This window comes from Oncorhynchus nerka, linkage group LG28 (assembly GCF_034236695.1).
Source record: "Oncorhynchus nerka isolate Pitt River linkage group LG28, Oner_Uvic_2.0, whole genome shotgun sequence".
NCBI lineage: Eukaryota > Metazoa > Chordata > Actinopteri > Salmoniformes > Salmonidae > Oncorhynchus > Oncorhynchus nerka.
This window is the reverse complement of record NC_088423.1, coordinates 15161545-15189233: the sequence shown is the minus strand read 5'-3', so window position 1 is coordinate 15189233 and position 27689 is coordinate 15161545. Positions and strand designations below refer to the sequence as shown.

Below are 27689 nucleotides of genomic sequence, written 5' to 3'. Positions count from 1 at the left end.
CCACAACATTTATTCCATGGGACAAAACTAGGTCCAGCGTATGACTGTGACAGTGAGTGGGTCCAGAGACATGTTGGACAAAACCCACTGAGTCAATGATGGCTCCGAAAGCCTTTTGGAGTGGGTCTGTGGACTTTTCCATGTGAATATTAAAGTCACCAAAAGATTAGAATATTATCTGCTATGACTACAAGGTTCGATAGGAATTCAGGGAACTCAGTCAAGAACGCTGTATATGGCCCAGGAGGCCTGTAAACAGTAGCTATAAAAAGTGATTGAGTAGGCTGCATAGATTTCATGACTAGAAGCTCAAAAGACCAAAACATCATTTTTCTTTTGTAAATTGAAATTTGCTATCGTAAATGTTAGCAACACCTCCGCCTTTGCGGGATGCACGGGGGATATGGTCACTAGTGTAGCCAGGAGGTGAGGCCTCATTTAACACAGTAAATTCATCAGGCTTAAGCCATGTTTCAGTCAGGCCAATCACATCAAGATTATGATCAGTGATTAGTTCATTGACTATAATTGCCTTTGAAGTAAGGGATCTAACATTAAGTAGCCCTATTTTGAGATGTGAGGTACCATGATCTCTTTCAATAATGACAGGAATGGAGGTGGTCTTTATCCTAGTGAGATTGCTAAGGCGAACACCGCCATGTTTAGTTTTGCCCAACCTAGGTCGAGGCACAGACACGGTCTCAATGGTGATAGCTGAGCTGACTACACTGACTGCGCTAGTGGCAGACTCCACTATGCTGGCAGGCTGGCTAACAGCCTGCTGCCTGGCCTGCACCCTTTGCTGTTGTTCTGGGATTGATTTGCACTTTTTGCACCAAAGTACGTTCATCTCTAGGAGACAGAACGCATCTCCTTCCTGAGTGGTATGACGGCTGCGTGGTTCCATGGTGTTTATACTTGCATATTATTGTTTGTACAGATGAACGTGGCACCTTCAGGCATTTGGAAATTGCTCCCAAGGATGAACCAGACTTGTGGAGGTCTACAATTTTATTTCTGAGGTCTTGGCTGATTTCTTTTGATTTTCCCATGATGTCAAGCAAAGAGGCACTGAGTTTGAAGGCAGTCCTTGAAATACATCCACAGGTACACCTCCAATTGACTCAAATGATGTCAATTAGCCTATCAGAAGCTTCTAAAGCCATGACATCATTTTCTGGAATTTTCCAAGCTGTTTAAAGGCACAGTGAACTTAGTGTGTGTAAACTTGTGATACAGTGAAATAATCTGTCTAAACAATTGTTGGAAAAATGACTTAGTAGGTGTCCTAACCGACTTGCCTTAACTATAATCTGTTAACAAGACATTTGTGGAGTGGTTAAAAAACGAGTTTTAATGACTCCAACCTACAGTGAGGGGGAAAAGTATTTGATCCCCTGCTGATTTTGTACGTTTGCCCACTGACAAAGAAATGATCAGTCTATAATTTGAATGGTAGGTTTATTTGAAAAGTGAGAGACAGAATAACAACAACAAAAATCCAGGAGAACGCATGTCAAAAATGTTATAAATTGATTTGCAGCTTAATGAGGGAAGTAAGTATATGACCCCTCTCAATCAGAAAGATTTCTGGCTCTCAGGTGTCTTTTATACAGGTAACGAGCTGAGATTAGGAGCACACTCTTAAAGGGAGTGCTCCTAATCTCTGTTTGTTACCTGTATAAAAGACACCTGTCCACAGAAGCAATCAATCAATTAGATGCCAAACTCTCCACCAAGGCCAAGACCAAAGAACTCTCTAAGGATGTCAGGGACAAGATTGTAGACCTACACAAGGCTGGAATGGGCTACAAGACCATATCTAAGCAGCTTGGTGAGAAGGTGACAACAGTTGGTGCGATTATTCGCAAATGGAAGAAACACAAAAGAACTGTCTATCGCCCTCGGCCTGGGACCCCATGCAAGATCTCACCTCATGGAGTTGCAATGATCATGAGAATGGTGAGGAATCAGCCCAGAACTACATGGGAGGATCTTGTCAATGATCTCTATGCAGCTGGGACCATAGTCACCAAGAAAACAATTGGTAACACACTACGCCGTGAAGGACTGAAATCCTGCAGCGCCCGCAAGGTCCCCCTGCTCAAGAAAGCACATATACATGCCCTTCTGAAGTTTGCCAATGAACATCTGAATGATTCAAAGGACAACTGGGTGAAAGTGTTGTGGTCAGATGATACCAAAATGGAGCTCTTTGGCCTCAACTCGCCATGTTTGGAGGAGGAGGAGGAATGCTGCCTATGACCCCAATATCACCATACCCACCGCCAAACATGGAGGTGGAAACATTATGCTTTGGGGGTGTTTTTCTGCTAACGGGACAGGACAACTTCACCGCATCAAAGGGACAATGGACGGGGCCATGTACCGTCAAATCTTGGGTGAGAACCTCCTTCCAGCACATTGAAAATGGGTCGTGGATGTGTATTCCAGCATGATGTCGTGTCTTTGGCTATGAGGGATTAAGTGATATGACATGCTATTCTATAAAATAATTTCTCCGTAATTAATATTACCTGATTGAGCTAATCATGTAAATGTAATTAACTAGAGAGTCGGGCACCACAAAATAATATTAATAGAGCTGTTATCTTCCGAATAAACTCTTAAAGACCTAGTAATATTTTACATTAATAGCAGTCAATATTAATCGTCATCTTAATTCAGTCTCATCTGAAAGTTGTAAATTCTTGGTTATCTGCACGAACCTTGGCTAACAAGTTGAACCAGCAATACAAAATTGGGTTTAATTATTTATTTACTAAATACTTAACTAATCACACAGAATTACACAGAATTAAATCATAACTTGATTACAAATTACGTCAAAGGAAAACGTCCCTAGCGGGCGGAACAGATATGACAGCTTGTACACAAAGAAATGGGCTGGGTTTGAGTGAAAGAGCGGGAAGACTGAGGGACACAGGGAGAAGCTGTGCTATCGTAAATACAGTATCTTATGCATTCTAAATGACCGCCCATTTGGAAAAGGAAAATGCAATAAATATTTACTCTGAGCTGCGCTTCGGTAGGTTGGTGGTAGATGGAAGGCCATGTTGCCCAACAGAGTCCTTTGAAGAATGTCTCTGGTTATCAATTGGATACGTTATAGTAACGTCTTTGGGTGATAGACGGGATACTCTGTCTGTTCCTTCCTAACCCTCGTTTGCATCTGCTGTTGCTAACTCAACGGCTAGGAGCTATCACTTCTGTAGTGAATAAGAGTTTAAAGTTCATACCATTCGCAACCAAAGCTCACGCTGATGTTGGCTTCGTTCTGTAGTTATTATCTGAACCATTCTGACATAGGACGGTCATCCTCGGAACAGGTTATATTGTCGTCAAGGGCTTATATAGGAAGGGAGAGGGCGTGTTTGAAAAGTTTTATAGCCCATGTCCCTTCACAGGGGCGGGCCACTGATTGAGCAGAGCCCTGTCTTATGAAAACCCACATCTCACATTTTAGAAGCTAAAATCACATTTCATCCCATCATGAATAATTTCATATTCAAACATTTAAATTGAACAACAATTCCATGTGAATCCGATAACTCTGTGTAGACTTTCCACTGTAGAGTTTATGTCATCTTATCATTGATAAGAATGTCTCAGATGGCAACTGAACTGACATCATATTCATTAAGTACCACCGCATATGTTCAATTGATCGGATTACCAGAATATAGTTCATTTCCCCCCACCTTCTGATGTTCCCATATTCTCTGTTAACCAAGGGTTTTGCGAATGTAACCTCAGTAGGGTAGAGAGCGGAAAAAGGGGGGAAGAGGTATTTATGACTGTCATAAACCTACCCCCAGGCCAACGTCATGACAGTGACAATTATCCAAAACACACGGCCAAGGCAACAATGGAGTGGCTCAAGAAGAAGCACATTAAGGTCCTGGAGTGGCCTAGCCAGTCTCCAGACCTTAATCCCATAGAAAATCTGTGGCGGCAGCTGAAGGTTCAAGTTGCCAATCGTCAGCCTCGGAACTTTAATGACTTGGAGAAGATCTGCAAAGAGGAGTGGGACAAAATCCCTCCTGAGATGTGTGTAAACCTGGTGGACAACTACAAAAAGTGTCTGACCTCTGTGATTGCCAACAAGGGTTTTGCCACCAAGTACTAAGTCATGTTTTGCAGAGGGGTCAAATACAGTGGGGCAAAAAAGTATTTAGTCAGCCACCATTTAGTCAGTGCAAGTTCTCCCACTTAAAAAGATGAGAGGCCTGTAATTTTTATCATAGGTACACTTCAACTATGACAGACAAAATGAGGGGGAAAAAATCCAGAAAGTCACATTGTAGGATTTTTAATGAATTTATTTGCAAATTATGGTGGAGAATAAGTATTTGGTCAATAAGAAAAGTTTCTCAATACTTTGTTATATACCCTTTGTTGGCAGTGACAGAGGTCAAACGTTTTCTGTAAGTCTTCACAAGGTTTTCACACACTGTTGCTGGTATTTTGGCCCATTCCTCCATGCAGATCTCCTCTAGAGCAGTGATGTTTTGGGGCTGTTGCTGGGCAACACAGACTTTCAACTCCCTCCAAAGATGTTCTATGGGGTTGAGATCTGGAGACTGGCTAGGCCACTCCAGGACCTTGAAATGCTTCTTACGAAGCCACTCCTTCGTTGCCCGGGCGGTGTGTCCGATCATTGTCATGCTGAAAGACCCCGCCACGTTTCATCTTCAATGCCCTTGCTGATGGAAGGAGGTTTTCACTCAAAATCTCACGATACATGGCCCCATTCATTCTTTCCTTTAGACGGATCATTCTGACCATATGACATTCTCCCAATCTTCCTCTGGATCATCCAAATGCTCTCTAGCAAACTTCAGACGGGCCTGGACATGTACTGGCTTAAGCAGGGGGACATGCATGGCACTGCAGGATTTGAGTCCCTGGCGGCGTAGTGTGTTACTGACGGTAAGCTTTGTTACTGTGGTCCCAGCTCTCTGCAGGTCATTCACTAGGTCCCCCCGTGTGCTTCTGAGATTTTTGCTAACTGTTCTTGTGATCATTTTGACCCCACGGGGTGAGATCTTGCGTGGAGCCCCAGATCGAGGGAGATTATCAGTGGTCTTGTATGTCTTCCATTTCCTAATAATTGCTCCCACAGTTGATTTCTTCAAACCAAGCTGCTTACCTATTGCAGATTCAGTCTTCCCAGCCTGGTGCAGGTCTACAATTTTGTTTCTTGTGTCCTTTGACAACTCTTTGGTCTTGGCCATAGTGGAGTTTGGAGTGTGACTGTTGAGGTTGTGGACAGGTGTCTTTTATACTGATAAGTTCAAACAGGTTCCATTAATACAGGTAATGAGTGGAGGACAGAGGAGCCTCTTAAAGAAGAAGTTACAGGTCTGTGAGAGCCAGAAATCTTGCTTGTTTGTAGGTGACCAAATACTTATTTTCCACCATATTGTCAAATAAATTCATTAAAAATCCTACAATGTGATTTTCTGGATATTATTTTTCTCATTCTGTCTGTCATAGTTGAAGTGTACCTATGATGAAAATTACAGGCCTCTCATCTTTTTAAGATGATTAATTGCCATTATGTGGTATTGTGTGTAGATTGAGGGGGGTAAACAATTAAATTAATTTTAGAACAGGGCTGTAACGTAACAAAATGTGGAAAAAGTCAAGGGGAAAAAGTCATTCCCTACAGTGGGCATCCTTATAAATCACTCTCTCCCTCCCTTTCCCTACAGTGGGCATCCATTAAAATACTCTCCTTCCTTTCCCTACAGTGGGCATCCTTATAAATCACTCTCTCACCTTCATTCCCTACAGTGGGCATCCTTATAAATCACTCTCTCCCTTCCTTTCCCTACAGTGGGCATCCTTATAAATCACTCTCTCCCTCCCTTTCCCTACAGTGGGCATCCTTATAAATCACTCTCTCCCTCCCTTTCCCTACAGTGGGCATCCTTATAAATCACTCTCTCCCTCCCTTTCCCTACAGTGGGCATCCTTATAAATCACTCTCTCACCTTCATTCCCTACAGTGGGCATCCTTATAAATCACTCTCTCCCTTCCTTTCCCTACAGTGGGCATCCTTAGAAATCACTCTCTCCCTTCCTTTCCCTACAGTGGGCATCCTTATAAATCACTCTCTCCCTTCCTTTCCCTACAGTGGGCATCCTTATAAATCACTCTCTCCTTCCTTTCCCTACAGTGGGCATCCATTAAAATACTCTCCTTCCTTTCCCTACAGTGGGCATCCTTATAAATCACTCTCTCACCTTCATTCCCTACAGTGGGCATCCTTATAAATCACTCTCTCCCTTCCTTTCCCTACAGTGGGCATCCTTATAAATCACTCTCTCCTTCCTTTCCCTACAGTGGGCATCCTTATAAATCACTCTCTCCTTCCTTTCTCTACAGTGGGCATCCTTATAAATCACTCTCTCCCTTCCTTTCCCTACAGTGGGCATCCTTAGAAATCACTCTCTCCTTCCTTTCCCTACAGTGGGCATCCTTAGAAATCACTCTCTCCTTCCTTTCCCTACAGTGGGCATCCTTAGAAATCACTCTCTCCTTCCTTTCCCTACAGTGGGCATCCTTAGAAATCACTCTCTCCTTCCTTTCCCTACAGTGGGCATCCTTAGAAATCACTCTCTCCTTCCTTTCCCTACAGTGGGCATCCTTAGAAATCACTCTCTCCTTCCTTTCCCTACAGTGGGCATCCTTAGAAATCACTCTCTCCTTCCTTTCCCTACAGTGGGCATCCTTAGAAATCACTCTCTCCTCCCTTTCCCTACAGTGGGCATCCTTAGAAATCACTCTCTCCTTCCTTTCCCTACAGTGGGCATCCATTAAAATACTCTCCTTCCTTTCCCTACAGTGGGCATCCTTATAAATCACTCTCTCATTCCTTACCCTACAGTGGGCATCCTTAGACATCACTCACTCCTTCCTTTCCCTACAGTGGGCATCCATATAAATCACTCTCTCCTTCCTTTCCCTACAGTGGGCATCCTTAGAAATCACTCTCTCCTTCCTTTCCCTACAGTGGGCATCCATTAAAATACTCTCCTTCCTTTCCCTACAGTGGGCATCCTTATAAATCACTCTCTCCTTCCTTTCCCTACAGTGGGCATCCTTATAAATCACTCTCTCCCTTCCTTTCCCTACAGTGGGCATCCTTATAAATCACTCTCTCCTTCCTTTCCCTACAGTGGGCATCCTTAGAAATCACTCTCTCCTTCCTTTCCCTACAGTGGGCATCCTTAGAAATCACTCTCTCCTTCCTTTCCCTACAGTGGGCATCCTTAGAAATCACTCTCTCCTTCCTTTCCCTACAGTGGGCATCCTTAGAAATCACTCTCTCCTTCCTTTCCCTACAGTGGGCATCCTTAGAAATCACTCTCTCCTTCCTTTCCCTACAGTGGGCATCCTTAGAAATCACTCTCTCCTTCCTTTCCCTACAGTGGGCATCCTTAGAAATCACTCTCTCCTTCCTTTCCCTACAGTGGGCATCCTTAGAAATCACTCTCTCCTTCCTTTCCCTACAGTGGGCATCCTTAGAAATCACTCTCTCCTTCCTTTCCCTACAGTGGGCATCCTTAGAAATCACTCTCTCCTTCCTTTCCCTACAGTGGGCATCCTTAGAAATCACTCTCTCCTTCCTTTCCCTACAGTGGGCATCCATTAAAATACTCTCCTTCCTTTCCCTACAGTGGGCATCCTTAGAAATCACTCTCTCCTTCCTTTCCCTACAGTGGGCATCCTTAGAAATCACTCTCTCCTTCCTTTCCCTACAGTGGGCATCCTTATAAATCACTCTCTCCTTCCTTTCCCTACAGTGGGCATCCTTAGAAATCACTCTCTCCTTCCTTTCCCTACAGTGGGCATCCTTAGAAATCACTCTCTCCTTCCTTTCCCTACAGTGGGCATCCTTAGAAATCACTCTCTCCTTCCTTTCCCTACAGTGGGCATCCTTAGAAATCACTCTCTCCTTCCTTTCCCTACAGTGGGCATCCATTAAAATACTCTCCTTCCTTTCCCTACAGTGGGCATCCTTAGAAATCACTCTCTCCTTCCTTTCCCTACAGTGGGCATCCTTAGAAATCACTCTCTCCTTCCTTTCCCTACAGTGGGCATCCATTAAAATACTCTCCTTCCTTTCCCTACAGTGGGCATCCTTAGAAATCACTCTCTCATTCCTTACCCTACAGTGGGCATCCTTAGACATCACTCACTCCTTCCTTTCCCTACAGTGGGCATCCATATAAATCACTCTCTCCTTCCTTTCCCTACAGTGGGCATCCTTAGAAATCACTCTCTCCTTCCTTTCCCTACAGTGGGCATCCATTAAAATACTCTCCTTCCTTTCCCTACAGTGGGCATCCTTAGAAATCACTCTCTCCTTCCTTTCCCTACAGTGGGCATCCTTAGAAATCACTCTCTCTTTCCTTTCCCTACAGTGGGCATCCTTAGAAATCACTCTCTCCTTCCTTTCCCTACAGTGGGCATCCTTAGAAATCACTCTCTCCTTCCTTTCCCTACAGTGGGCATCCTTAGAAATCACTCTCTCCTTCCTTTCCCTACAGTGGGCATCCTTAGAAATCACTCTCTCCTTCCTTTCCCTACAGTGGGCATCCTTAGAAATCACTCTCTCCTTCCTTTCCCTACAGTGGGCATCCTTAGAAATCACTCTCTCCTTCCTTTCCCTACAGTGGGCATCCTTAGAAATCACTCTCTCCCTTCCTTTCCCTACAGTGGGCATCCTTAGAAATCACTCACTCCCTTCCTTTCCCTACAGTGGGCATCCTTAGAAATCACTCTCTCCTTCCTTTCCCTACAGTGGGCATCCTTAGAAATCACTCTCTCCTTCCTTTCCCTACAGTGGGCATCCATTAAAATACTCTCCTTCCTTTCCCTACAGTGGGCATCCTTAGAAATCACTCTCTCCTTCCTTTCCCTACAGTGGGCATCCTTAGAAATCACTCTCTCCTTCCTTTCCCTACAGTGGGCATCCTTAGAAATCACTCTCTCCTTCCTTTCCCTACAGTGGGCATCCATTAAAATACTCTCCTTCCTTTCCCTACAGTGGGCATCCTTAGAAATCACTCTCTCCTTCCTTTCCCTACAGTGGGCATCCTTAGAAATCACTCTCTCCTTCCTTTCCCTACAGTGGGCATCCTTATAAATCACTCTCTCCTTCCTTTCCCTACAGTGGGCATCCTTAGAAATCACTCTCTCCTTCCTTTCCCTACAGTGGGCATCCATTAAAATACTCTCCTTCCTTTCCCTACAGTGGGCATCCTTAGAAATCACTCTCTCCTTCCTTTCCCTACAGTGGGCATCCTTAGAAATCACTCTCTCCCTTCCTTTCCCTACAGTGGGCATCCTTAGAAATCACTCTCTCCCTTCCTTTCCCTACAGTGGGCATCCTTATAAATCACTCTCTCCTTCCTTTCCCTACAGTGGGCATCCTTAGAAATCACTCTCTCCTTCCTTTCCCTACAGTGGGCATCCTTAGAAATCACTCTCTCCTTCCTTTCCCTACAGTGGGCATCCTTAGAAATCACTCTCTCCTTCCTTTCCCTACAGTGGGCATCCTTAGAAATCACTCTCTCCTTCCTTTCCCTACAGTGGGCATCCATTAAAATACTCTCCTTCCTTTCCCTACAGTGGGCATCCTTAGAAATCACTCTCTCCTTCCTTTCCCTACAGTGGGCATCCATTAAAATACTCTCCTTCCTTTCCCTACAGTGGGCATCCTTAGAAATCACTCTCTCATTCCTTACCCTACAGTGGGCATCCTTAGACATCACTCACTCCTTCCTTTCCCTACAGTGGGCATCCATATAAATCACTCTCTCCTTCCTTTCCCTACAGTGGGCATCCTTAGAAATCACTCTCTCCTTCCTTTCCCTACAGTGGGCATCCATTAAAATACTCTCCTTCCTTTCCCTACAGTGGGCATCCTTAGAAATCACTCTCTCCTTCCTTTCCCTACAGTGGGCATCCTTAGAAATCACTCTCTCCTTCCTTTCCCTACAGTGGGCATCCTTAGAAATCACTCTCTCCTTCCTTTCCCTACAGTGGGCATCCTTAGAAATCACTCTCTCCTTCCTTTCCCTACAGTGGGCATCCTTAGAAATCACTCTCTCCTTCCTTTCCCTACAGTGGGCATCCTTAGAAATCACTCTCTCCTTCCTTTCCCTACAGTGGGCATCCTTAGAAATCACTCTCTCCTTCCTTTCCCTACAGTGGGCATCCTTAGAAATCACTCTCTCCTTCCTTTCCCTACAGTGGGCATCCTTAGAAATCACTCTCTCCTTCCTTTCCCTACAGTGGGCATCCTTAGAAATCACTCTCTCCTTCCTTTCCCTACAGTGGGCATCCTTAGAAATCACTCTCTCCTTCCTTTCCCTACAGTGGGCATCCTTAGAAATCACTCTCTCCTTCCTTTCCCTACAGTGGGCATCCTTAGAAATCACTCTCTCCTTCCTTTCCCTACAGTGGGCATCCTTAGAAATCACTCTCTCCTTCCTTTCCCTACAGTGGGCATCCTTAGAAATCACTCTCTCCTTCCTTTCCCTACAGTGGGCATCCATTAAAATACTCTCCTTCCTTTCCCTACAGTGGGCATCCTTAGAAATCACTCTCTCCTTCCTTTCCCTACAGTGGGCATCCTTAGAAATCACTCTCTCCTTCCTTTCCCTACAGTGGGCATCCTTATAAATCACTCTCTCCTTCCTTTCCCTACAGTGGGCATCCTTAGAAATCACTCTCTCCTTCCTTTCCCTACAGTGGGCATCCTTAGAAATCACTCTCTCCTTCCTTTCCCTACAGTGGGCATCCTTAGAAATCACTCTCTCCTTCCTTTCCCTACAGTGGGCATCCTTAGAAATCACTCTCTCCTTCCTTTCCCTACAGTGGGCATCCATTAAAATACTCTCCTTCCTTTCCCTACAGTGGGCATCCTTAGAAATCACTCTCTCCTTCCTTTCCCTACAGTGGGCATCCTTAGAAATCACTCTCTCCTTCCTTTCCCTACAGTGGGCATCCATTAAAATACTCTCCTTCCTTTCCCTACAGTGGGCATCCTTAGAAATCACTCTCTCATTCCTTACCCTACAGTGGGCATCCTTAGACATCACTCACTCCTTCCTTTCCCTACAGTGGGCATCCATATAAATCACTCTCTCCTTCCTTTCCCTACAGTGGGCATCCTTAGAAATCACTCTCTCCTTCCTTTCCCTACAGTGGGCATCCATTAAAATACTCTCCTTCCTTTCCCTACAGTGGGCATCCTTAGAAATCACTCTCTCCTTCCTTTCCCTACAGTGGGCATCCTTAGAAATCACTCTCTCTTTCCTTTCCCTACAGTGGGCATCCTTAGAAATCACTCTCTCCTTCCTTTCCCTACAGTGGGCATCCTTAGAAATCACTCTCTCCTTCCTTTCCCTACAGTGGGCATCCTTAGAAATCACTCTCTCCTTCCTTTCCCTACAGTGGGCATCCTTAGAAATCACTCTCTCCTTCCTTTCCCTACAGTGGGCATCCTTAGAAATCACTCTCTCCCTTCCTTTCCCTACAGTGGGCATCCTTAGAAATCACTCTCTCCTTCCTTTCCCTACAGTGGGCATCCTTAGAAATCACTCTCTCCTTCCTTTCCCTACAGTGGGCATCCTTAGAAATCACTCACTCCCTTCCTTTCCCTACAGTGGGCATCCTTAGAAATCACTCTCTCCTTCCTTTCCCTACAGTGGGCATCCTTAGAAATCACTCTCTCCTTCCTTTCCCTACAGTGGGCATCCATTAAAATACTCTCCTTCCTTTCCCTACAGTGGGCATCCTTAGAAATCACTCTCTCCTTCCTTTCCCTACAGTGGGCATCCTTAGAAATCACTCTCTCCTTCCTTTCCCTACAGTGGGCATCCTTAGAAATCACTCTCTCCTTCCTTTCCCTACAGTGGGCATCCATTAAAATACTCTCCTTCCTTTCCCTACAGTGGGCATCCTTAGAAATCACTCTCTCCTTCCTTTCCCTACAGTGGGCATCCTTAGAAATCACTCTCTCCTTCCTTTCCCTACAGTGGGCATCCTTATAAATCACTCTCTCCTTCCTTTCCCTACAGTGGGCATCCTTAGAAATCACTCTCTCCTTCCTTTCCCTACAGTGGGCATCCATTAAAATACTCTCCTTCCTTTCCCTACAGTGGGCATCCTTAGAAATCACTCTCTCCTTCCTTTCCCTACAGTGGGCATCCTTAGAAATCACTCTCTCCCTTCCTTTCCCTACAGTGGGCATCCTTAGAAATCACTCTCTCCCTTCCTTTCCCTACAGTGGGCATCCTTATAAATCACTCTCTCCTTCCTTTCCCTACAGTGGGCATCCTTAGAAATCACTCTCTCCTTCCTTTCCCTACAGTGGGCATCCTTAGAAATCACTCTCTCCTTCCTTTCCCTACAGTGGGCATCCTTAGAAATCACTCTCTCCTTCCTTTCCCTACAGTGGGCATCCTTAGAAATCACTCTCTCCTTCCTTTCCCTACAGTGGGCATCCATTAAAATACTCTCCTTCCTTTCCCTACAGTGGGCATCCTTAGAAATCACTCTCTCCTTCCTTTCCCTACAGTGGGCATCCTTAGAAATCACTCTCTCCTTCCTTTCCCTACAGTGGGCATCCATTAAAATACTCTCCTTCCTTTCCCTACAGTGGGCATCCTTAGAAATCACTCTCTCATTCCTTACCCTACAGTGGGCATCCTTAGACATCACTCACTCCTTCCTTTCCCTACAGTGGGCATCCATATAAATCACTCTCTCCTTCCTTTCCCTACAGTGGGCATCCTTAGAAATCACTCTCTCCTTCCTTTCCCTACAGTGGGCATCCATTAAAATACTCTCCTTCCTTTCCCTACAGTGGGCATCCTTAGAAATCACTCTCTCCTTCCTTTCCCTACAGTGGGCATCCTTAGAAATCACTCTCTCCTTCCTTTCCCTACAGTGGGCATCCTTAGAAATCACTCTCTCCTTCCTTTCCCTACAGTGGGCATCCTTAGAAATCACTCTCTCCTTCCTTTCCCTACAGTGGGCATCCTTAGAAATCACTCTCTCCTTCCTTTCCCTACAGTGGGCATCCTTAGAAATCACTCTCTCCTTCCTTTCCCTACAGTGGGCATCCTTAGAAATCACTCTCTCCTTCCTTTCCCTACAGTGGGCATCCTTAGAAATCACTCTCTCCCTTCCTTTCCCTACAGTGGGCATCCTTAGAAATCACTCTCTCCCTTCCTTTCCCTACAGTGGGCATCCTTAGAAATCACTCACTCCCTTCCTTTCCCTACAGTGGGCATCCTTAGAAATCACTCTCTCCTTCCTTTCCCTACAGTGGGCATCCATTAAAATACTCTCCTTCCTTTCCCTACAGTGGGCATCCTTAGAAATCACTCTCTCCTTCCTTTCCCTACAGTGGGCATCCTTAGAAATCACTCTCTCCTTCCTTTCCCTACAGTGGGCATCCTTAGAAATCACTCTCTCCTTCCTTTCCCTACAGTGGGCATCCATTAAAATACTCTCCTTCCTTTCCCTACAGTGGGCATCCTTAGAAATCACTCTCTCCTTCCTTTCCCTACAGTGGGCATCCTTAGAAATCACTCTCTCCTTCCTTTCCCTACAGTGGGCATCCTTAGAAATCACTCTCTCCTTCCTTTCCCTACAGTGGGCATCCTTAGAAATCACTCTCTCCTTCCTTTCCCTACAGTGGGCATCCTTAGAAATCACTCTCTCCTTCCTTTCCCTACAGTGGGCATCCTTAGAAATCACTCTCTCCTTCCTTTCCCTACAGTGGGCATCCTTAGAAATCACTCTCCCCTTCCTTTCCCTACAGTGGGCATCCTTAGAAATCACTCTCTCCTTCCTTTCCCTACAGTGGGCATCCTTAGAAATCACTCTCTCCTTCCTTTCCCTACAGTGGGCATCCTTAGAAATCACTCTCTCCTTCCTTTCCCTACAGTGGGCATCCTTAGAAATCACTCTCTCCCTTCCTTTCCCTACAGTGGGCATCCTTAGAAATCACTCACTCCCTTCCTTTCCCTACAGTGGGCATCCTTAGAAATCACTCTCTCCTTCCTTTCCCTACAGTGGGCATCCATTAAAATACTCTCCTTCCTTTCCCTACAGTGGGCATCCTTATAAATCACTCTCTCCTTCCTTTCCCTACAGTGGGCATCCTTAGAAATCACTCTCTCCTTCCTTTCCCTACAGTGGGCATCCATTAAAATACTCTCCTTCCTTTCCCTACAGTGGGCATCCTTAGAAATCACTCTCTCCTTCCTTTCCCTACAGTGGGCATCCTTATAAATCACTCTCTCCCTTCCTTTCCCTACAGTGGGCATCCTTATAAATCACTCTCTCCTTCCTTTCCCTACAGTGGGCATCCTTAGAAATCACTCTCTCCTTCCTTTCCCTACAGTGGGCATCCTTAGAAATCACTCTCTCCTTCCTTTCCCTACAGTGGGCATCCTTAGAAATCACTCTCTCCTTCCTTTCCCTACAGTGGGCATCCTTAGAAATCACTCTCTCCTTCCTTTCCCTACAGTGGGCATCCATTAAAATACTCTCCTTCCTTTCCCTACAGTGGGCATCCTTAGAAATCACTCTCTCCTTCCTTTCCCTACAGTGGGCATCCTTAGAAATCACTCTCTCCTTCCTTTCCCTACAGTGGGCATCCATTAAAATACTCTCCTTCCTTTCCCTACAGTGGGCATCCTTATAAATCACTCTCTCCTTCCTTTCCCTACAGTGGGCATCCTTAGAAATCACTCTCTCCTTCCTTTCCCTACAGTGGGCATCCATTAAAATACTCTCCTTCCTTTCCCTACAGTGGGCATCCTTAGAAATCACTCTCTCCTTCCTTTCCCTACAGTGGGCATCCTTATAAATCACTCTCTCCCTTCCTTTCCCTACAGTGGGCATCCTTATAAATCACTCTCTCCTTCCTTTCCCTACAGTGGGCATCCTTAGAAATCACTCTCTCCTTCCTTTCCCTACAGTGGGCATCCTTAGAAATCACTCTCTCCTTCCTTTCCCTACAGTGGGCATCCTTAGAAATCACTCTCTCCTTCCTTTCCCTACAGTGGGCATCCTTAGAAATCACTCTCTCCTTCCTTTCCCTACAGTGGGCATCCATTAAAATACTCTCCTTCCTTTCCCTACAGTGGGCATCCTTAGAAATCACTCTCTCCTTCCTTTCCCTACAGTGGGCATCCTTAGAAATCACTCTCTCCTTCCTTTCCCTACAGTGGGCATCCTTAGAAATCACTCTCTCCTTCCTTTCCCTACAGTGGGCATCCTTAGAAATCACTCTCTCCTTCCTTTCCCTACAGTGGGCATCCTTAGAAATCACTCTCTCCTTCCTTTCCCTACAGTGGGCATCCTTAGAAATCACTCTCTCCTTCCTTTCCCTACAGTGGGCATCCTTAGAAATCACTCTCTCCTTCCTTTCCCTACAGTGGGCATCCTTAGAAATCACTCTCTCCTTCCTTTCCCTACAGTGGGCATCCTTAGAAATCACTCTCTCCTTCCTTTCCCTACAGTGGGCATCCTTAGAAATCACTCTCTCCTTCCTTTCCCTACAGTGGGCATCCTTAGAAATCACTCTCTCCTTCCTTTCCCTACAGTGGGCATCCTTAGAAATCACTCACTCCCTTCCTTTCCCTACAGTGGGCATCCTTAGAAATCACTCTCTCCTTCCTTTCCCTACAGTGGGCATCCATTAAAATACTCTCCTTCCTTTCCCTACAGTGGGCATCCTTAGAAATCACTCTCTCCTTCCTTTCCCTACAGTGGGCATCCTTAGAAATCACTCTCTCCTTCCTTTCCCTACAGTGGGCATCCATTAAAATACTCTCCTTCCTTTCCCTACAGTGGGCATCCTTAGAAATCACTCTCTCCTTCCTTTCCCTACAGTGGGCATCCTTATAAATCACTCTCTCCCTTCCTTTCCCTACAGTGGGCATCCTTATAAATCACTCTCTCCTTCCTTTCCCTACAGTGGGCATCCTTAGAAATCACTCTCTCCTTCCTTTCCCTACAGTGGGCATCCTTATAAATCACTCTCTCCTTCCTTTCCCTACAGTGGGCATCCTTAGAAATCACTCTCTCCTTCCTTTCCCTACAGTGGGCATCCTTAGAAATCACTCTCTCCTTCCTTTCCCTACAGTGGGCATCCTTAGAAATCACTCTCTCACCTTCCTTTCCCTACAGTGGGCATCCATTAAAATACTCTACTTCCTTTCCCTACAGTGGGCATCCTTAGAAATCACTCTCTCCTTCCTTTCCCTACAGTGGGCATCCTTAGATATCACTCCCTCCCTTCCTTTCCCTACAGTGGGCATCCATTAAAATACTCTCCTTCCTTTCCCTACAGTGGGCATCCTTAGAAATCACTCTCTCCCTTCCTTTCCCTACAGTGGGCATCCTTAGAAATCACTCTCTCCTTCCTTTCCCTACAGTGGGCATCCATTAAAATACTCTCCTTCCTTTCCCTACAGTGGGCATCCTTAGAAATCACTCTCTCCTTCCTTTCCCTACAGTGGGTATCCTTAGAAATCACTCTCTCCTTCCTTTCCCTACAGTGGGCATCCTTAGAAATCACTCTCTCCCTTCCTTTCCCTACAGTGGGTATCCTTAGAAATCACTCTCTCCTTCCTTTCCCTACAGTGGGCATCCTTATAAATCACTCTCTCCCTTCCTTTCCCTACAGTGGGCATCCTTATAAATCACTCTCTCCTTCCTTTCCCTACAGTGGGCATCCTTATAAATCACTCTCTCCTTCCTTTCCCTACAGTGGGCATCCTTAGAAATCACTCTCTCCCTTCCTTTCCCTACAGTGGGCATCCTTAGAAATCACTCTCTCCCTCCCTTTCCCTACAGTGGGCATCCTTAGAAATCACTCTCTCCTTCCTTTCCCTACAGTGGGCATCCTTAGAAATCACTCTCTCCCTTCCTTTCCCTACAGTGGGCATCCTTAGAAATCACTCTCTCCCTTCCTTTCCCTACAGTGGGCATCCTTAGAAATCACTCTCTCCCTTCCTTTCCCTACAGTGGGCATCCTTAGAAATCACTCTCTCCTTCCTTTCCCTACAGTGGGCATCCTTAGAAATCACTCTCTCCCTTCCTTTCCCTACAGTGGGCATCCTTAGAAATCACTCTCTCCCTTCCTTTCCCTACAGTGGGCATCCTTAGAAATCACTCTCTCCCTTCCTTTCCCTACAGTGGGCATCCTTAGAAATCACTCTCTCCCTTCCTTTCCCTACAGTGGGCATCCTTAGAAATCACTCTCTCCCTTCCTTTCCCTACAGTGGGCATCCTTAGAAATCACTCTCTCCCTTCCTTTCCCTACAGTGGGCATCCTTAGAAATCACTCTCTCCCTTCCTTTCCCTACAGTGGGCATCCTTAGAAATCACTCTCTCCCTCCCTTTCCCTACAGTGGGCATCCTTAGAAATCACTCTCTCCCTCCCTTTCCCTACAGTGGGCATCCTTAGAAATCACTCTCTCCCTTCCTTTCCCTACAGTGGGCATCCTTAGAAATCACTCTCTCCTTCCTTTCCCTACAGTGGGCATCCCATCCATAAAGTGGTGTGGAGCAGAGGGAGACTACAACGTGATGGTGATGGAGCTGCTAGGCCCCAGTCTGGAGGACCTGTTCAACTTCTGCTCCCGCAAGTTCAGCCTCAAGACTGTCCTGCTGCTGGCTGACCAGATGGTACAACACAACTCCTCATCATCACATTTACATTTGAGTCATTTAGCAGACGCTCTTATCCAGAGCCACTTACAGTTAGTAGGATAGCCAGGTGGGACAAGCACGTCAAAGTAAGTACATTATTTCTCAATTAAGTAGTTATCAACAAGGTTAGAGGGGAAAAGCCAAGTATGAGTGTTAGTTCAGGAAAGGCATTTTCCTCCTCCATCTCCTCCACCTTTTTATCATATGGTTTATAGGTTAATCTGTAAGATTTATTGTGATGGAATTTTCAAAGGATAGCCCTTGATTATATACACTGAGTACAAAACATTAGGTACACATTCCTAATATTAAGTTGCATCCCCTTTTGCCCTCAGAACAGCCTCTACATGTTGATGCAATGGCTTCCAACGGTTGTGGCAAGTTGGCTGGATGTCCTTGGGGTTGTTGACCCTTCTTGATACACACGGGAAACTGTTTAGCATCAAAAACCCAGCAACATTGCCGCTCTTGGCGGTCTCAAACCGGTGCACCTGGTACCTACTACCATACCCCGTTCAAAAGCACCTGAATCTTAAAAGAAGGCTTAAAATCCTTCTCTAACCTGACTCCTCCCCTTCATCTACACTGATTTGAAGTGGATTTAACAGGTGACATCAATAAGGGATCATAGCTTTCACCTGGATTCACCTGGTCAGTCTGTCATGGAAAGACACTCGGTGTATAACGTTAGTGGATTTAATCAAGAACTGGAACTGATGATAGTCAACATTCCCTCTCTCCTACCCTTCCCCACTTTCTCCCCTCCTCTCTTCTCCAGATCAGCCGGATTGAGTACATCCACTCTAAGAATTTCATCCACAGAGATGTGAAGCCTGACAACTTCCTGATGGGCCTGGGCAAGAAGGGCAACCTGGTGTACATCATCGACTTTGGCCTGGCCAAGAAGTACCGCGACGCCCGCACACATCAGCACATCCCCTACCGCGAGAACAAGAACCTGACCGGCACCGCGCGCTACGCATCCATCAACACACACCTGGGGATAGGTTCAGTACTACTTGCAATATTGTGTGTTTGTGCATGTGTATTTGGCCCTTTATAGGCTGTGTGTAGTCATGGCTGGATTCTCAGAACTACTGTAGTAGGACTCTCACCAGTATTGCCCCTTCTCTCTCCTCTCTCTTCCTCCTTCCTCCCTCACTCTCCTCTTCTTTTCGCTTTTCCTTTATCCTCTATTCTCACGTCCTCTCCTCTTCCTCCTCGATTCTCCTGTCCTCTCCCCTCTCCTCTATTATCCTTTCTCTTCTATTCTCCTATCCTCTCTTCTATTCTCCTATCCTCTCTTCTATTCTCCGGTCCTCTCTTCTATTCTCCTGTCCCCTCTCCTCTTCTGCTGTCCTTTTTCTCCTGTCCTCGATTCTCCTGTTCTCTCCTCTCTCTTCTATTCTCCTATCCTCTCTTCTATTCTCCTCTCCTCTTGTCCTTTCTCTTCTATTCTCTTGTCCTCTCTTCTATTCTCCTGTCCTCTTCTATTCTCCTGTCCTCTCTTTTCTCCTCTTATCCCTTCTCTTCTATTCTCCGGTCCTCTCCTCTCTCCTCTTCTCCTGTCCTCTCCTCTCTCCTCTTCTGCTGTCCTTTTTCTCCTGTCCTCGATTCTTCTGTCCTCTCCTCTCTCCTCTATTATCCTTTCTCTTCTAGTCTCCTATCCTCTCCTCTATTCTCCCGTCCTCTCTCCTTTCCTCTATTCTCCTCTCCACTCCTCTATTCTCCCGTCCTCTCTCCACTCCTCTATTCTCCCGTCCACTCCTCTATTCTCCCGTCCACTCCTCTATTCTCCCGTCCGCTCCTCTATTCTCCCGTCCACTCCTCTATTCTCCCGTCCACTCCTCTATTCTCCCGTCCACTCCCCACTCCTCTATTCTCCCGTCCACTCCTCTATTCTCCCGTCCTCTCCTCTATTCTCCCGTCCCCTCTCCTTTCCTCTATTGTCCCGTCCTCTCGCCGCTCCTCTATTCTCCCGTCCCCTCTCCTTTCCTCTATTGTCCCGTCCTCTCTCCGCTCCTCTATTCTCCTGTCCACTCCTCTATTCTCCTGTCCACTCCTCTATTCTCCCATCCTCTCTCCTTTCCTCTATTTTCCTGTCCGCTCCTCTATTCTCCCGTCCTCTCTCCGCTCCTCTATTCTCCCGTCCTCTCTCCGCTCCTCTATTCTCCCGTCCTCTCCTCTATTCTCCCGTCCCCTCTCCTTTCCTCTATTGTCCCGTCCTCTCTCCGCTCCTCTATTCTCCTGTCCACTCCTCTATTCTCCCATCCTCTCTCCTTTCCTCTATTTTCCTGTCCGCTCCTCTATTCTCCCGTCCTCTCTCCGCTCCTCTATTCTCCCGTCCTCTCTCCGCTCCTCTATTCTCCCGTCCCCTCTCCTTTCCTCTATTGTCCCGTCCTCTCTCCGCTCCTCTATTCTCCTGTCCGCTCCTCTATTCTCCCGTCCTCTCTCCGCTCCTCTATTCTCCCGTCCTCTATTCTCCCGTCCTCTCCTCTATTCTCCCGTCCCCTCTCCTTTCCTCTATTGTCCCGTCCTCTCTCCGCTCCTCTATTGTCCCGTCCTCTCTCCGCTCCTCTATTCTCCTGTCCACTCCTCTATTCTCCCATCCTCTCTCCGCTCCTCTATTCTCCCGTCCTCTCTCCGCTCCTCTATTCTCCCGTCCTCTCTCCGCTCCTCTATTCTCCCATCCTCTCTCCGCTCCTCTATTCTCCCGTCCTCTCTCCTTTCCTCTATTCTCCCGTCCCCTCTCCTTTCCTCTATTCTCCCGTCCTCTCTCCGCTCCTCTATTCTCCCGTCCTCTATTCTCCCGTCCTCTCTCCGCTCCTCTATTCTCCCGTCCTCTATTCTCCCGTCCTCTCTCCGCTCCTCTATTCTCCCGTCCTCTATTCTCCCGTCCTCTCTCCGCTCCTCTATTCTCCCGTCCTCTATTCTCCCGTCCTCTCTCCGTCCTCTATTCTCCCGTCCTCTATTCTCCCGTCCTCTCTCCGCTCCTCTATTCTCCCGTCCTCTCTCCGCTCCTCTATTCTCCTGTCCACTCCTCTATTCTCCCATCCTCTCTCCTTTCCTCTATTTTCCTGTCCGCTCCTCTATTCTCCCGTCCTCTCTCCGCTCCTCTATTCTCCCGTCCTCTATTCTCCCGTCCTCTCCTCTATTCTCCCGTCCCCTCTCCTTTCCTCTATTGTCCCGTCCTCTCTCCGCTCCTCTATTCTCCTGTCCACTCCTCTATTCTCCCATCCTCTCTCCGCTCCTCTATTCTCCCGTCCCCTCTCCTTTCCTCTATTCTCCCATCCTCTATTCTCCCGTCCTCTCTCCGCTCCTCTATTCTCCCGTCCTCTATTCTCCCGTCCTCTCTCCGCTCCTCTATTCTCCCGTCCTCTATTCTCCCGTCCTCTCTCCGCTCCTCTATTCTCCCGTCCTCTATTCTCCCGTCCTCTCTCCGCTCCTCTATTCTCCCGTCCTCTATTCTCCCGTCCTCTCTCCGCTCCTCTATTCTCCCGTCCTCTATTCTCCCGTCCTCTCTCCGCTCCTCTATTCTCCCGTCCTCTATTCTCCCGTCCTCTCTCCGCTCCTCTATTCTCCCGTCCTCTATTCTCCCGTCCTCTCTCCGCTCCTCTATTCTCCCGTCCTCTATTCTCCCGTCCTCTCTCCGCTCCTCTATTCTCCCGTCCTCTATTCTCCCGTCCTCTCTCCGCTCCTCTATTCTCCCGTCCTCTATTCTCCCGTCCTCTCTCCGCTCCTCTATTCTCCCGTCCTCTCTCCTTTCCTCTATTCTCCCGTCCCCTCTCCTTTCCTCTATTCTCCCGTCCTCTCTCCGCTCCTCTATTCTCCCGTCCTCTATTCTCCCGTCCTCTCTCCGCTCCTCTATTCTCCCGTCCTCTATTCTCCCGTCCTCTCTCCGCTCCTCTATTCTCCCGTCCTCTATTCTCCCGTCCTCTCTCCGCTCCTCTATTCTCCCGTCCTCTATTCTCCCGTCCTCTCTCCGTCCTCTATTCTCCCGTCCTCTCTCCGTCCTCTATTCTCCCGTCCTCTCTCCGCTCCTCTATTCTCCCGTCCTCTCTCCGCTCCTCTATTCTCCTGTCCACTCCTCTATTCTCCCATCCTCTCTCCTTTCCTCTATTTTCCTGTCCGCTCCTCTATTCTCCCGTCCTCTCTCCGCTCCTCTATTCTCCCGTCCTCTATTCTCCCGTCCTCTCCTCTATTCTCCCGTCCCCTCTCCTTTCCTCTATTGTCCCGTCCTCTCTCCGCTCCTCTATTCTCCTGTCCACTCCTCTATTCTCCCATCCTCTCTCCGCTCCTCTATTCTCCCGTCCCCTCTCCTTTCCTCTATTCTCCCATCCTCTATTCTCCCGTCCTCTCTCCGCTCCTCTATTCTCCCGTCCTCTATTCTCCCGTCCTCTCTCCGCTCCTCTATTCTCCCGTCCTCTATTCTCCCGTCCTCTCTCCGCTCCTCTATTCTCCCGTCCTCTATTCTCCCGTCCTCTCTCCGCTCCTCTATTCTCCGCTCCTCTATTCTCCCGTCCTCTATTCTCCCGTCCTCTCTCCGCTCCTCTATTCTCCCGTCCTCTATTCTCCCGTCCTCTCTCCGCTCCTCTATTCTCCCGTCCTCTATTCTCCCGTCCTCTCTCCGCTCCTCTATTCTCCCGTCCTCTATTCTCCCGTCCTCTATTCTCCCGTCCTCTCTCCGCTCCTCTATTCTCCCGTCCTCTATTCTCCCGTCCTCTCTCCGCTCCTCTATTCTCCCGTCCTCTATTCTCCCGTCCTCTCTCCGCTCCTCTATTCTCCCGTCCTCTCTCCGTCCTCTATTCTCCCGTCCTCTCTCCGCTCCTCTCTCCGTCCTCTATTCTCCCGTCCTCTCTCCGCTCCTCTATTCTCCCGTCCTCTCTCCGTCCTCTATTCTCCCGTCCTCTATTCTCCCGTCCTCTCTCCGCTCCTCTCTCTTTTATTCTCCTTTACAGGCATTCATATGGTTTTGTTTGAAATAAGATCAGTATAGTGTCTCCTCTCTCCCTCTGCAGAACAGTCTCGTCGTGATGACCTGGAGTCTCTGGGTTATGTCCTGATGTATTTCAACCTGGGCTCTCTGCCCTGGCAGGGCCTCAAGGCCGCCACCAAGAGACAGAAGTACGAACGCATCAGTGAGAAAAAGATGTCCACCCCTATCGAGGTGCTCTGCAAGGGATACCCCTGTGAGTAGCTGGAGTCTCATCTCTGACAAATAGGGTTTCTTTATCCTGGGTTTACAACACTAACTATGAGTGTGTTAGTTAACTCACTTCAAGGAGTCTTTTAACACCAAGCTAAATCAATAGCTGTGTTTGAATTCCCATGTTTGTGACGTAAATGGAGTATATAGTACGCATATTGGTCATAGTATGGCTTCAAAAAGATTTCAGATTTGAAAAAAATGGCAGAAAATATTTAGCCGACGTGCGACGAGAGCAGATACAACTTCGTTGATTTAACTAATTATAAACATTTTGAGCAATGTAATGAATTCTCAAATAAGTTACATTACATGTTATGTTGACTAACAATTTGTTAGCTACGCTATCCTAACGAACTACATAGCATATCATTACAGCAGTATGTACCAGGTATGTTAGCTACCTACTGTAGTTGGCTACTAGTACATCGAACTTGCCAGCATATTGACTTTATGCTATATAACTACCCAATGTTTATTGACTTGATTATTCACGTCATTCATAGCTAAGCTTAGTTAGCTAAGCTATCTACTCCGATTTCAGAGCACTCTCGTCTGACTGCCAGAGGCTGAGTGCAGAATAACTGATGAATATCCTAACGCTCAACACCGTTGAATGTGGCCGGTGTCAGTAAAAGTTTTCAAAAAAGAGCGCACTCCAGATTGAATTTACAAACACACCTGATGTCTAGCTAGTCATTTGTTATGCTAACAAGCTAGCAAGAGGTTGCATCGCAACAGCATCTACTTCCGGTAGACAGGCGAAGCGCTATTACACTCAACTGAAAACATACCGGTCGTTTACAGTATACTAAAATGAACTAATAGTATGTAGTATACAGTATGTTAGTATGGGTATTTGAACACAGCTAATGTGTATTTGACCCAAGTCTTTGGTGACCCTCTGTGGCCCACTCTATCCACAGCTGAGTTCTCCACCTACCTGAACTTCTGTCGTTCTCTGCGGTTCGATGACAAGCCAGACTACTCGTACCTCAGACAGCTGTTCAGGAACCTGTTCCACAGACAGGGCTTCTCCTACGACTACGTCTTTGACTGGAACATGCTTAAGTTTGTGAGTACTGTATCCAGTGCGTGACTTGGGCAGGAGCTCACTGGAGCGGAGTACCGGCACCTCAAATGTTCTACTGCTTGAGCTCCTGTTCCTCTTCTAGAATATTAAATAAAAGTATTGTGGAGCTCCTGCACCTAAATATAAACAGTTCCAGCACCCAAAATGAGTACCGGCACCTATTTCAGTGTATAACTGACTGCATCCCTATGAACAATTATTGCATGTCTATTAATCATTTATTAACCATTTATCTATTTTGTCCTTATTTTTCATTCAATTTCCACTCATTTTAAATGCAATTACACATGAGTTCTATATTACATTAACACAGTTGATTATAAACATGATTCATTTTGAATCCCTGCCACCTTTCCTAACTTGCATGTTCATCTTTCTGCCTCAGGGGGCCAGCAGGACAGCCGAGGATGGGGAGCGGGAGAGGAGAGAGGCGGATGAGAGGATCGGGGGAGGACCTAGGGCACCCCGTGCCCTACCCCCGGGCGGCAACCCCCCTGGGGGAGTAGACAGGATCCGAAATGGCCCCAATGCAGCATTTTCTAGCCCTGCTTCCAGAGGAGTACCACAGTCAGGTGAGTCATGAGGCAGACAGTAACCCTGCCTCCAGAGGAGCCCCAGTCAGGTGAGTCATGAGGCAGACAGTAGTCGAAAAAGGTCTGCATTCTTAGAATGAAGGCGAAATTACAAAGAAAATGTTATTCCATTTGGACTAAAACATTATTTTCATTTTTACTTTAATTCTAAGAGTCTGGACCTTCTCTTTTTCTACTACTGAGTCTCCTACAGGTCTATGCCCCAATTACTTAGGAATAGTACGAGTGTGGAAGGTTTTTTACTTCATAAAGTATACATGAAATGACTGTGTAAACACGAGGGAGGGGAGGGTGTGTAAACTAAACCACTTACTGAATTCATGACTCCAGTTTGTAGCCCTCTAGTTCCCCATTGGTCTCTTAAACAATCTGTTGTGTTTGAAACTGAGGAAACTATGAGGAAAGTCCACGATGTGCAAGCTTTTGTTCCAGCCCAGCACTAGATTCCATTTCACCAAGTGTGTGTGTGTTTGTGTGTAGGGAACCGGTCCCCGCAGGCTGTGTCCCGTGCGGAGCGAGAGAGGAAGGTGGCCATGAGGCTCCACCGCGGCGCCCCCGCTAACATCTCCTCCTCTGATCTCCCCGCACAGATGGGCCAATCACGTATCGCCACATCACAGGTCAGCTACCTACCATTGTATAGCTCTCTCTCGCTCAGCTCCCCTGAACCCCACTGCTTCCCTTCCTAAAAGTGATTGAAGTTTGTCTGCCTGTGTATGTGAATGTATAGTATGTCTGTTGAATGCACTGCACCTTATACTAACCCTATGCCGTCTGTTAACCCCCTCTTCGTCAGGTCAGTGTGCCATTTGAACACCTGGGGAAGTGAGCTGCTCCTCAGGCCCTCTGGACACTGGCAGGTAAGGACCCGCCAGACAACACTCAGTCAACTATGGACCAACTGTAACCTGTACCATCAATGCATAATTGGGTTGGTTGTTTAGCAACAAAACCGACTTGAGCGCAACTATGGGGCAAAACAGGCGGGGTTGGCTTAGATTGGAGACATGTCAACTATATTTAATCTCCAACGTTTATTGAAAATAAACTAATTTGCATAATGAGCACTTGTTGTCTCTCAAATACCAAATACATTGTTACGGTTGTTGGTTAGCTAGCTAGCTAGCAAATTTGAATGATATCAGCATATATCAATTCAGTCAAAACACCTCAAAACAATCTGAAACAAGTCACCTATTATTTGCCACATAGCTAGCAACAATGACAAGAAGCTGCCATCTGACTGTTCAGAATCACAACAAAGCACGGCTTCCGGCCCCGTCAATGCGCTCACATAATTTTCGTGACGTTGTTAGCCAACCCGTCTATCTGTGTGTGTAATAATAATGTATATAATCGCAATATACAGTATAATATATATATATATATATATATATATATATATTTATAATAATATACAGTATAATAATATATATAATTATTTTATACAGTATTATAATAATAATAATAATATATGCCATTGAGCAGATGCTTTTATACAAAGCAACTTAGTCATGCATGCATACACTTTATGTCTGGGTGGTCCCAGCAGGAATCGAACCCACAACACTTGGCATTGCAAGCGCTGTGCTCTAGTCTACCGTCTTTTCCAGACAGGCCCACTACTCATGTTAGTGAGTCACATACACAGCTCTCAAGTTTGGATTTGCCCCTAAGTATGCTTATGCTTAATTTAGTGAAATTTGTTGCAAATGTGTGTAAAAAGGGAAGTAAAAACAGTAAATATATTACTATTTTTTTGCAGCCATGGTAGCAAGGTATCAAATACCTACTCAATTACTTTTGAAATTGTTGGATTAAAAAACATGAGTGGGTCAACGACAATGAAGACGGATTAAAGAATGAAGACGGATTAAAGAATGAAGACAGAGGAGAATAAAAGGAGAGGAAGTTGCAATGGATGTGAGACGGGAACGCCTGTCCAATATGACTGTAGTTAACTGGGAGAAAATATGAAAAGATGAAGGATTGAGAAGTGAAAGACACTCTCTTGGCCTAGCCTTGCTTCCCAGGCTTGTGAGACCTTTGCCTCGGCTGGTGAATGAGTCCTGGTTCACTCTCATTATGCTGGCTATGTGATCCGTGGGACCATACACGTCTGTCAGAAGCTCAATGCCCAAAAAAGGATGTCAGTACAAAATGGACAAATTCTGATTATTCTAGCTGTTTTCATTGCTGAGGTGGTGTTGTATGGGCAAATGTGTTGGTTAAAAACACACACAGTCGAAACCGTTTGTCTCACGTTGAATGTCCAATTTATGACAGCTACATTTCGAGCTAAGGTGTGTGTTTATAATAATAATATCTGGGAATATTACAGAGGGTCAAGTAGTCGGCAAGAAGATCTGTCAAGAGGAATTTGGGGGAAATGGAAGATATGCAGAGAGAGGTAGGAAGAGATGTGGAACAACATTGTTCAGGAATGGGGGGTGAATAGGGGGGTGAATAGGGGGTGGGGTGAATAGGGGGGGGGGGTGAATAGGGGGTGAATAGGGAGGGGGTGAATAGGGGGTGAATAGGGAGGGGGTGAATAGGGGGTGAATAGGGAGGGGGTGAATAGTAAAGAAGTGAATGAATGTGAAAGTGTTTGAATCAGAGTTGCTTATAGAGGTGGGGTTGCATATAGTCTGTATATGTCAATGTCTTATTGTCTTACTGTTTGAGTTGCTTATAGAGGTGGGGTTGCATATAGTCTGTATATGTCAATGTCTTATTGTCTTACTGTTTGAGTTGCTTATAGAGGTGGGGTTGCATATAGTCTGTATATGTCAATGTCTTATCGTCTTACTGTTTGAGTTGCTTATAGAGGTGGGGTTGCATATAGTCTGTATATGTCAATGTCTTACTGTTTGAGTTGCTTATAGAGGTGGGGTTGCATATAGTCTGTATATGTCAATGTCTTACTGTTTGAGTTGCTTATAGAGGTGGGGTTGCATATAGTCTGTATATGTCAATGTCTTATCGTCTTACTGTTTGAGTTGCTTATAGAGGTGGGGT

The 27689-nt window shown here is 46.3% G+C and overlaps 1 protein-coding gene across 3 annotated transcripts in view; it reads left to right on the top strand.

The window, feature by feature from the left end:
- The window catches only part of LOC115112909 (casein kinase I-like), a 39038-nt gene that overhangs the window by 8267 nt on the left and 3082 nt on the right, over positions 1-27689 (top strand). For all 3 annotated transcript variants that reach the window (XM_029639961.2, XM_029639959.2, XM_029639958.2), the window contains exons 4-11: positions 17607-17755; positions 18558-18786; positions 22798-22968; positions 23912-24060; positions 24464-24650; positions 25152-25291; positions 25468-25531; positions 26437-27081. In XM_029639961.2, coding sequence (XP_029495821.1) covers positions 17607-17755; positions 18558-18786; positions 22798-22968; positions 23912-24060; positions 24464-24650; positions 25152-25291; positions 25468-25500 — 1058 coding nt within the window. In that variant the 3' untranslated portion in view covers positions 25501-25531; positions 26437-27081. The remainder of the gene's footprint in view (positions 1-17606; positions 17756-18557; positions 18787-22797; positions 22969-23911; positions 24061-24463; positions 24651-25151; positions 25292-25467; positions 25532-26436; positions 27082-27689) is intronic.